Source organism: Bos indicus x Bos taurus, chromosome 5 (assembly GCF_003369695.1).
Source record: "Bos indicus x Bos taurus breed Angus x Brahman F1 hybrid chromosome 5, Bos_hybrid_MaternalHap_v2.0, whole genome shotgun sequence".
NCBI lineage: Eukaryota > Metazoa > Chordata > Mammalia > Artiodactyla > Bovidae > Bos > Bos indicus x Bos taurus.
In genome coordinates this window covers 40,060,423-40,072,551 of record NC_040080.1, presented here as the reverse complement: position 1 = coordinate 40,072,551, position 12,129 = coordinate 40,060,423, and the positions used below count along the sequence as shown (strand labels likewise).

The window sequence follows — 12,129 nt, the reverse complement described above, 5'->3', positions numbered from 1 at the left end:
CTACCTATAATGCAGGAGACCTGGGTTCGATTCCTGGGTTGGGAAGATACCCTAGAGAAGGGAATGGCAATGCACTCCAATATTCTTGCCTGGAGAATTCCATGGATAGAGGAGCCTGGCAGGCTACAGTCCATGGGTTTGCAAAGAGTCGGACGCGACTGAGTGACTAACACTTTCACTTTCATAATCAGAGCTCCAAAGAACAGCAAGGAGAGACAGGAAAGACTTCCTAAGTGATCAGTGCAAAGAAATAAAGGAAAATAATAGAATGGAAAAGACTAGAGATCTCTTCAAGAAAATTAGAGATGCCAAGGGAACATTTCATGCAAACATGAGCACAATAGAGGACAGAAACAGTATGAACCTAACAAAAGCAGAAGATATTAAGAAGAGGTGGCAAGAATACACAGAAGAACTATACAGAAAAGATCTTCACGACCCAAATAATGACAATGGTGTGATCACTCAACTAGAGCCAGACATCCTGGAATGCAAAGTCAAGTGGGCCTTAGGAAGCATCTCTATGAACAAAGATGGTGGAGGTGATGGAATTCCAGTTGAGCTAATTCAAATCCTGAAAGATGATGCTGTGAAAGTGCTGCACTCAATATGCCAACATATTTGGAAAACTTAGCAGTGGCCACAGGACTGAAAAAGATCAGTTTTCATTCCAGTCCCAAAGAAAGGCAATGTCAAAAGAATGTTCAAACTACCACACAATTGCACTCATCTCACACGCTAGCAAAGAAATGCTCAAAATTCTCCAATCCAGGCTTCAACAGTATGCGAATTATGAAATTCCAGATATTCAAGCTGGATTGAGAAAAGGCAGATGAACCAGAGATCAAATTGCCAACATCCCTTGAATTATAAAAAAGCAAGGGAGTTCCAGAAAAACATCTACTTTTGCTTTGTTGACTACACCAAAGCCTTTGACTGTGCGGATCACAACAAACTGTGGAAAATTCTGAAAGAGATGGGAATAGCAGACCACCTCACCTATCTTCTGAGATATCTGTATGCAGGTCAAGAAACAACGGTTAGAGCTGGACATGGAACAACAGACTGGTTCCAAATAGGGAAAGGAGTATGTCAAGGCTGTATATTGTCACCCTGCTTATTTAACTTATATGCAGAGTACATCATGAGAAATGCTGGACTGGAGGAAGCACAAGCTGGAATCAAGATTGCCAGAAGAAATATCAATAACCTCAGATATGCAGATGACACCACCCTTATGGCAGAAAGTGAAGAGGAACTCAAAAGCCTCTTGATGAAAGTGAAAGTGGAGAGTGAAAAAGTTGGCTTAAAACTCAACATTCAGAAAACTAAGATCATGGCATCCAGTCCCATCACTTCATGGGAAATAGATGGGGAAACAATGGAAACAGTGAGAGACTTTATTTTCTTGGGCTCCAAAATCACTGCAAATGGTGATTGCAGCCATGAAATTAAAAGACGCTTACTCCTTGGAAGGAAAGTTATGACCAGCCTAGACAGCATGTTAAAAAGCAGAGACATTACTTTGCTGACAGAAGTCCGTCTAGTCAAAGCTATGGTTTTTCCAGTAGCCACGTATGGATGTGTGAGCTGGTCTATAAAGAAAGCTAAGCCCTGAAGAATTGATGCTTTTGAACTGTGGTGTTGGAGAAGACTCTTGTGAGTGCCTTGGACTGCAAGGAGATCAAACCAGTCAATCCTAAAGGAAATCAGTCCTGAATATTCATTGGAAGGACTGATGCTAAAGCTGAAGCTCCAATACTTTGGCCACCTGATGCAAAGAACCAACTCATTGGAAAAGACCCTGATGCTGGGAAAGATTGAAGGCAGGAGGGGAAGGGGAGACAGAGGACTAGATGGTTGGATGGCATCACCAACTCGAGGGCCATGAGTTTGAACAAGCTCTAGGAATTGGCAACGGACAGGGAGCCCTGGCTTGCTGCAGTCCCTGGGGTTGCAAAGAGGTGGACATGACTGAGCCACTGAACTGAACTTAACTGAACTGAATCAGAGTTGCACCAGCTGGGCCATATCACCTTGGTCAGGTGATATTTTCAATTCTGCCTTATGACATTAATGCATTTTCTAAGATGGAACTGGCTAATAGAACTTTCTTCAGTGATGAAAATATTCCATGTATGTACTATCCAAGGCAGTAGCCACTAGCCCATTGTGGCTGTTGAGAACTTAAAATGTGGTTGGTGCAGTTGAGCAACTCAATTCTTAATTAATCATCATTAACTTAAATTTAAATAGACACGGAGTACTAGTGGCCTTCATAGTAGCTAGCAGAGTTCTAGAAATTGGATAATTCAAATTCCCCACCTAGCACCTAGAAATTGGGGACGTTGAATTAAGGGATATAACTTTAAAAAGACTTCCAGTTTCATTAAGAAAAGAGCAATTAGAGTGAGAGAAAATAACTCTATGACTAGATTTTGTGGAAAAGACAGAGAAAGCTGGTGATCCGAGATGGCAATGCCTGGTACCAGGCTGAGGCCTAAATTCAGAGAAACCTCTTGGGTAAACAATTTCAAAATCAACCACAGTAAGAACACAGTTTGAGAGCAATCTGAGAGCCACAGATGTCCGGTTGTCTGCATATATGTGGTATGCTTAAGAAACGTCAAGAGACAACCTGAAGATTAAATACTTGAATTTTTAAAAATAGTCATGTAGCTAAATCCAGGTTCTTATTTGTTCAGAATTCTGTTTAGCCTCTTATCAGAATCAGTGTTAATAATCTGAAATACTTTCATTTATGCACATGCCAGTGCCTAGATTCCCAATGTAGAATTACCTGTTCTGTGATTTTTACTCTCCTTTTCACCAATATGACAAGTGAATATCGTAAGAAAGAGTGCTTACTCATTTACACACAAATAGGCATTTAATGGGCTTCCCAGGTAGCACTAGTGGTGAAGAACCTGACTGCCAATGCAGGAGACGTAAGAGATGCAGCTTTGATCCCTGGGTTGGGAAGATCCCCTGGAGGAGGGCATGGCAACCCACTCCAGTTTTCTTACCTGGAAAATCCCATGGACGTAGGAGACTGGCAAGCTACAGTCCCTAGGGATGCAAAGAGTCAGACACGACTAAAGCAACTTAGCACACGTACACACAGTCATTTAATAATGACAGTAATGATGGCATCAGATTGAGTGCTCATTATATGGCAGGCAGGTGTCTAAGGTCCTGACACTTGGGAGGTAGTTCATTTAAGCATTCAATAAATATTGATATTGCTACATAGTACTTTTACTCTAAGAGGTACTGTTTTAAGTTGTAATGAAAATTTAGAGAGTAACTGGTCTTTGTCCACATGGAGCTGTAACTGAGAATAAAATGGAACAAATTCATGGTTTTTTAGAATGAAGAGATCTCTACCAATCTTAGTGCTAAGACTTGGCAGCACACAGATCTTAAAGAGAGTCAGCCATACAGAAGGAATACATGTAGTGGCAGAAAAGAAAAGAATCTGGGGAAAAAGTTAATAATTCTGACTTGTTGTCAGGGACCTTCTGGGACCAGGCACATGTGGTTGCCAGTTAAACTGAAATATTTAATTTATTCAAAAACAAAACAGATGGGGACCAATAGAGGGTGGAGACAGGGGTCTTTAACAGATCTGGAGCAACATGCCTTCCCTCCTGCCTTTACAGTATCCAGCAGACATATATGGTCACACACCTTGAGTATGGGATAAATTTGACTCTATATTATTTATTATCAGTTCTCTTCATTTTATAAAAGCATATTTGCACTAAAGCCTGTGTTAGGCAAAAGTTGTTTTTATGTTTTAAAGTGAAGATTAAAATATTTCCTAAGTAGGTATAATAGATTCCTAAACTATCTACTTTTTAATCATTACTCTTACAATTTCAAAAATATGTCTCTCTCTCTCACACACACACACACATGCACACACACACCCCTCTCCCCTGACTCAACCTTCTCTCTCTTCCCTTTGCTCTAATTATGAATTTCCAGTGCTTTGGTTCCATTTGATTACAAAGGAATAGTGTTAACCCTATGAGAACACTGTGAGATGATAGCTTCATACCCTGTATTAATAGAATTGAAAATCTGTTTTCCTGCCATTTAACCTTATGGCATAAGGTTATCTTGCACATTCTCCATCTGGTCCGGTACTTAAACAAATGGATTCTCCAAGGCAGCAACAGATAAAGATGAAATTACACAAGCAGACAGGGTCTCCTTATGAGGACATTAATGTTAAAATGGACCAGAAGATCTGTTTCTTGGTCTCTGCATTCTTCAAGCAAGCATTCTGATGGATCAGAATATAATTATCCCTTTTCTTTTTCTCTGCAGGGAAACTACGTGTCTGCAAGAACTTATTATGAAAGAGCCTTACAGCTGGTTCCAGACAGCAAACTACTGCAGGAAAATCTCGCCAAATTGGATCGCCTTGAGAAAAGATTACAGGAAGTTCGAGAAAAGAACCAAACGTAGCCAGCATTTGACCCAGTCTCAAGGGACAGTGCTGGTGTCTGGAAGAGGAAGAAGTGATGGAAGCTTTGCTTTCACATCATTTGGGGCACGACCAATGGCATTTTCCTCTCACTCCAAGTTCAGGGTGACACATTTTGGGACACCTGCTGGTAACGCTGTGCTGGAGACTTGCATTTCCATGAAAGAAGACAAAAAGAGCAAGCAGGGGCTAGGAGACCTGAGATGGAAGGAAAACAGCAGCTGCACATTTTACAGAATTTTTTCTTGCTTTAATTCTAGATTTCCTTTCATATATGCATCTGCTTTTTTAACCTGGAGATCTATTTCCATTTCTTAGTGTAGACATTTCTTGGTGTAGCCTCCCAGAAATAGAGGCTTGAAATGCTATGAAGTCATGGCATCTCTTCTTTATGAGAGGAGATATTTCAGAGAGGATAAATCCTCTGGGATAAACCATTTGGGAAATTCTTCCAAGAGGTATCTCATTTAATTCTCTGGAACTAGAAATGAGTATCTCACAGTTTTTGTAAAAATCTTCTGGAATATATGGGGAAAGAGGCTGTTGTTAAGTCAGCTTTATCTTATATCCTTTTGAGGATATTGCTAGAGCCCTATTGAGAAATAAATTAAATTCCCCTCTGATACAAGCTGTTTTCCCATTGCCTAATATATCAATAAGGAAGTTTCTGGAATTGTGTATGGGTATTCATATTCCTATGGGAAAATCAAGGATCTCAGTACCCCTGATTGTTTATGGAAATGTTTTAAATTATTTTAATTTTATTACAAGTATTATTGGAGTAGTGGCTCTGCTCTAAGATTTCATAAGTGCTTTTAAAAATCATAAATGTTTCCACCTCCAAATATATTGTTATTTTGGTGGAGAAAAAATAGTATATTCTACATGAGAATTATTAAAGATATTGAGAGAATGTTCTACTTTATTATCTTAACTTTCAGAGATTATTTTTTGAAAATATATTTAATCATTGAGGAATATTTACAGTATATTACAGAAATCTTCATAGACTCTAAATGGGTGTAAAGAAGCTCTATTGATTGATCTTCCTAGGCTTAATGAGAATTCTGTGCTTAAAACATGAATGATAGAACCTGCAGTTCTTGGTTCTGTGTTTGGAATTTTGGAGATTTCATGGAAAATGCTCAAAAAAATCTAGGAAAAAAATCTAAATTCATAATTTTAAAATATATATATTTCTATTTAAAAGGTATGGATGGCAAAGTTGAACTTACAATTTGACATTTGTCTTTTAGTGTTATTTATTTCATAACTTATAAAATATTTAATATATGAACACATTTTTCTCTGTACATAGTGGTTTAGTAGCAGCTTTTCATACAAAAATTATAAATCTAAACTACAAAGTAATTAAGTTTCAACAGTCCCTCAAAAATTTTATATTGATTATTCACTTGCTAAAGTTAAAGAAATTAGGAATCAGCCATCAGTGTTTGGGTGGTAATACATTTTGGAGTTGAAGAAATTGGAATATGTGATTCTAATTTGGTTTTCATCATAAACTTAAAAAAAAACAAAACCTACTCTGGATAGTGCTGTTCCTGGTGCTAAGCCAGGTGTCATACATATTTAGTAGCTTGAGGCACACGTATGTCACGTGCTCCAGCCAGAGCAGAAGCTTTCTGCTTCTTTTTAGCCCCAGTAGCAGAAAGCACTGCCTCTGTGTTGTTAGTATTACTTTTTGTCAAAAATTTTTGAAAAAAAATTTCTTTGGAAAGGGATGATGCCAGAATATTTTAAATACAAAGGATTATGGAATTTAAATTAGCATACATGTTTGTGTGTATCAGTAATCCAATAATGTATATATTACAACTATGATCTTCTGTTTCTAATAGTCTTTAATGTTATAGATCATAAATGTGTCTAAAATTTCATTTCAGATATTTTTAGTCCCCCAAATTATACTTCTGTAGTCCTAAGGTCAAGAAATGTACTATAATATTTATTATAAAATAACTACTCCACCCCCAAAATGAAAAACATGGAACCCTAGCTAAAAACAATATCTAGTACTGTAATTACAAACTTTTTAGAATAATCAGTAACAAAAATTTATACTTAGAAAGTTAATGGAAAAGATCAAGCACCAAATTTTGAAAAGCAATTATGCCTTATCTGAAGGGCTGCTAAAGATATGAGAGTACATTTGTTGGAATAATTGCATTGGCTATTACAGCCTAAAAGTTTCTGAGAGAAAAGGGTCATGTGGCCTTCAGGAGACTTTTTCTGCCTTCTTTTGGATGTTTTTCTCTCTTGTCTCTCTCTCTCCCCTTCCCTTTCCCCTCTCCCCCCACCAACCCCTTCCATCTCTCTCTCCCTCTCTTTGTCTTTCTCACTCTGTCATTCTGTCTCATTCTGTCTGTGCACACTGGCATCTCTTTGAACATTAGAAGTAAGCACTTTTTGTTGGATCAGGTATTTCTGTCCTGAGTTAATACTTTCACTTAGATGAGGCCAATGAAATAGCTTTCATAGTTGCATGGTACCTATAAGAAAGTAAATCACACATTATTTTTCAAAGATATTAAGTGTATTTTATAACTATTTTTATTTGCTCTTGTAACATGAAATATTATGTGGAACTCATCCTTATAAAAATAAGAATGGGGTGCCCCGGTTAGTCATGGAGTTCATCCAGGTTCCCTTAACAAAAGCAGGCTTGGCTGAGTTCGTAACCTCTTTCCGAGATGGAATTGCAGAGCCAGCTTCATGGATATGCAGTTTCTGCAGGCCTCAGGGTCTTGCACTCAGATGCACCTTGTGCTTGGTTGGATGCTATGCTTGAAATTTTTAGTAATTTTTGAACAAAGGATCCTACAATTCTATTTTGCCCAGGACAGGAAGGAATGTAACTGATAACAAGGCTGGAGTTGGTTCAGTCTATCTAACTTGTCCTTCTGCCCTGTGTAGAACCAGTTCTCCTTGCCTTCAAATTCTCCAATAAGTGGCAGTCCTTTCACATGCCCTTTGACATAGAAGCCATGAGAATGGCTTTACAAGCTTATGTTAACCTTAAGAATTATTCAGGATTTCAAAGCTGACTCAGATGTTTTCAACCTGTTAATGGTATTCATGAGATATGGCTCATTAGATTAACTGTAGTGAACTAAACCAAAGATTCAAATACCTTGAAGGAAAGGAAATTTTATTTTAGGGACTCTTGAGATATATCCTCTTAGGTCTGTTTATTTTAAAGCCCATCACAAAACAAAGAGGATTGTCAGCACTTGGATTCCAGCTCCCCACAGTACCTCACAGCCCCCAGTGTAGGAGTCGGACGTGCCTAAGACGCAGGACCTCATTCGGTGCAGGGGTTTGCAGTGGTGGTGCCGCTGCTTTTCATCAAGGCTAAATGAGAAAAGTCCAAAGCTTTCCACACAAGCCGACTGAAAAAACTAATTTGAGGAGGAGTAAAAAGCAAATGTGGGTTTCATACTGTTTCTTTCAAACCTTCCAAGCGCCTCACATTGAAACACCACATTCAGCTGACAGCTGAGATCTCGCCCCTCACACACAGGTGCTCTACCTAGGCCCTAGTGGACTTGAAAATAACCTGGGTGCGCACTTTGGGAATCACTGGACCTCGGCCGCTCAGGTTAAGATTCTAATATGCAGCCAGGCTGGAGAACCACTGCAAGCTAAAACCTTTAATAAGAGTTTATGACTTTTACCAAGAGATGTTTACAGTCTTTTACAATTTTCACTTCTAAATTTAGACTAAAGTGAGCCAAGGGATTTCAAAGAATGACTTAACAGTACACTTGGTTAGTTGAAGCTGCCATGCTAAGATTGACAAACAGGTGGGTTGGCTGAGGTGGTTTTGCATTTGTGGCAACGGGACTATAATTTGATCTTATATTTAGAGAACTCTTGGTTCTCAGATGGAGAATGGCCCTGCTATTTTCATGTACTAGATGAGGAGCCCAGTATATAAAACTCATGTTTTGTTATGACTCATAGAAGGATCCATGACATAAGTTTATGCCTACACCTGTATCTCTTTTTTTTAAGTTATACATGTCAACTTTTGTTAATTATTTCTTAATTGTACTCATTACAATAAGTTTTAAAAATATTTTTCTCTGGTTTATGATAGATTTGTACCTTAGATCAATAAATCTATAGGTTATAGTAACAGCACTCAAAGCAAATGTAGTTATAGGCATTGTTTATTTTAATTTTTTCCTAGTTTCCAAATCACATTTACTTTGATAAAAGTGTATGTTGGTATTTCCCATTAATAACAACAAAAACAACTATCTAAATGGCATCTTTTGACATTTTTAAAAGATTAAAAAAAAAAAAAACCCTGTCAAATCTTATATTTAGGCTACAATTGAATAAGATAAAAACTTACAATGCCAAAAATGTAGGGAAATATAACTTTTTATGATTATTCTTGAAGTTTCTGATGTGAAAAGTATGTTGAGCAATCTTTAAAAAAATAGCACTTCCTTATTTTTGTCTTTTAGTAGCTATATAACTTAAAAGAAATGAAATAACTTCAATCAAGCTACGGTTTATTATCAGTAAAAATACAATGTCACAACAGAATACAAATGACTCATATAAAAATGTTCTAATTTTATCACCAAGGATCCTTTCCATAAAAACCTTTAGGGCACATAACTGATAAAATTAGCATCATCACAATATGGGGTCATTATTAGTTTGTAAGTTTAGATCAACATTGGCCACAAACTAAAAAGAGCTCTCCATGTCCAGAAATCCAGGACATTTTTTCCCATTCTCAGTGGTATTTGTATCACTGTGCATACAAGTAATACAAATGTGCATAATGTCCTTTTGGGGTTATCTTGCTGCTCCATAGGAGGGGAGACCCAATCCAAGAATCTGGAGATCTGGAATTTAGTCCTGCTGTGCCACAAAGGAGTTGCCTCACCCGGGACAAGTTACCAATTGTCTCAGTCACGTTTATAGTACATTAAAGGAGTGGTTAATTCTATGGGCCTATCAAGCTCTGTGCGGAGAAGGCGATGGCACCCCACTCCAGTACTCTTGCCTGGAAAATCCCATGGACAGAGGAGCCCAGTAGGCTGCAGTCCGTGGGGTCGCTCAGAGTCGGACAGGACTGAGCGACTTCACTTTCACTTTTCACCTTCATGCATTGGAGAAGGAAATGGCAACCCACTCCAGTATTCTTGCCTGGAGAATCCCAGGGACAGGGGAGCCTGGTGGGCTGCCGTCTATGGGGTCGCACAGAGTCAGACACCACTGAAGCGACTTAGCAGCAGCAGCAGCAGCATCAAGCTTTGTGAGTCCCCCGAATCCAAATGGAAAGCCCACTGCCTCCGAAGAGGTAACTGTTGAGTGTGGCTCTTAGTTTTAGAAATTCTTAAGATAATTATTGCAGCAAAACACAGAACCCTAAACGTGACTGAACTGCCCGTATACTTTAACGTGACAGAGATTAATTAATACTCCTATTTTGCAGTCTCCATTCCCTTCTCCAGGGATCAGCCCTGGGTCAGGAGGAGCCCCTGGAGAAGGAAATGCAACCCACTCCAGTATTCTTGCCTGAAGAATTCCATGCACAGAGGAGCCTGGCGGGCTACAGTCCATGGGATCACAAAGAGCTGGACATGACTGAGTGACTAACACTTTTACACGTAAAAATTAGCGATTTTGTTGTGTTTCTGGGAAAAAGAAAAAAAAATTAAAATTTCCTCCAAAGACATTAAAGTATCTGTAGAAACCATGGCCTGCTTTTATAATGTGGAAATCAGCTGACCTGCTGTGACTCACCCATCCTTCCTTTTATTAGATGGAAATACTTGTATCATGTTTTTAAGATTGCTTTGATCAGTTATATATAAATGTACTCTTTTGTTACTTTTGCTGTGCCAGTTAGAAATATATCTCCCATAAAGGATTTCTCCTATCTAAGTCTGATTATGTACACTTTGCCTAGGTCTTTCCAAAATAAAATTTATGTAAATGTATATTTTATATAAAATATGATGAAAATAATTAAGTCTTGTTTCAGTCTCTCAAGTGGTCTGTGGTTAGTACCCACTGAAATTTATGTCACCATTAGGTGCCCACTTTTAAAATAAAAAAATACCATCTTTCTTCCTTTCCCCCATTGTTCATTCATTCGTCGCATTGTTCTGTGTGCATGGTGCCTGCTGTCCTTTTCATGCCACACGATGACCATTTCAGTACTTACCCCTTCCAGATACCCTCCCCTCATCTTACTGAGGAGCTGCCTTCACCTCTTTCTTGATGGTGTAAATACAAAGTAGAAAACAGGTACTTCCTCAGTATTTTGCACTCTGTCTGCAAACTTACCTGCACCTAATTCTCCCCTCTCTCCTGTTGCTGCAATGGAAAAAGAGGATCCTGGGCCCTGGATATCACTTCTTGAAGAACTTCATTCTTTAACCTCTTTCTTTTTCTTTAACTTCTTCCTTTTGCTGGCTCTTGTCAGTTCAGTTCTATTTTAAAACACGGATACTGGTGGCCACCATGAAGATCACTTGGAAAAAACCTTTCCTTTATTCCTTTTCATGCGGTAGCTACTACTGCATCTGTTTATGTCCTTCACAGCCACTCTATCAGAATAAATTGTCTCCACTCATTCTATCTCCGTCCTTCACATTCTGTCTGCATCCTAGTGAAATCTGTCCCTGCAACAAATTCAAAGGAAATTGCTGTTTCTAGTGTCACCAATGATCACTTTACTGCCGATTCCTAGGCCTTGTGGGATTTGGGAGAGTGTTCTAGAGTTTGGACCAGTGTTTTAGTAGGGATGAAAAAACTTATTTTTTAAACAAAACATTATGTACCCATGGTTTACTTATTGCTCCCGGGTTAGTCTCCTAACACTCCTAATTTTTCAACTATCCTTAGAATTGGGGCATCAAGCGTCCTGGAAGGCCTCCAATAGCAGATCACTATTATGCTGCCCTAATGAAATTATGTTCAAATTCAATGCAGGTTTCTCAATCTAGTTTGGGATAGTCCAGCTCACTCTGCTTGACATCCTTTCCTTTTCTATAGTTTTGTGATTTTTCCTTAAATAAGAGAATACTTCCATTTCAGCATCACCACAAACTCAATTTATATTTAAACCATCATCTTACTAGCAAATTTCTATTTGAAACTAATGACTTGGCTTTTGATATGTATGCAATTCACAATGAATGAGTCTTTTTCTATTTAATGGAAAGGCATTATTTTTTTACGGCTGTAAGGGAACAATCCTCTGTATTAGAAGGACAAGGTCTCATTTAAGGCTGGGAGTTTGAACTCTGGAAACAAAGGGAGCTATGCTGTAACAGGAAATGATGTCCGACCCCATGGAGACTTCGGGTCTGAAACAAAACACTAATGATCCTGCAAAGCTGTGTGTGTACCACGTGTACAAGACTGCAAGGGGACACGGTTTCTGAGCTTCATGAGAAAGTTAGCCATGTACTTGAACATTGTGGGTCCAACTTGCATTTTTTCCTTCCTTCTCTCTCATTTTGTAAGAGCTTTGTAGTAGCTTTAATATGACCCACTCTTGCTAAGAAAAAAGAGAGGAGTTTGGGTCCATTTAGAGGATCTGAGCTTTTTTGGAGAGTAGTGAGTCCCTGAGGCCACAA

At 38.5% G+C, this 12,129-nt stretch overlaps 1 protein-coding gene across 1 annotated transcript in view; it reads left to right on the top strand.

Moving 5' to 3' along the window:
- Positions 1 to 10,620, top strand: part of TMTC1 (transmembrane and tetratricopeptide repeat containing 1) — a 311,926-nt gene extending 301,306 nt beyond the window's left edge. The window contains exon 20 of the mRNA XM_027541632.1: positions 4,336 to 10,620. Within this exon, the coding sequence (XP_027397433.1) occupies positions 4,336 to 4,476 (141 nt within the window). The 3' untranslated portion in view covers positions 4,477 to 10,620. The remainder of the gene's footprint in view (positions 1 to 4,335) is intronic.
- The last annotated feature ends 1,509 nt before the right edge of the window (positions 10,621 to 12,129 follow it).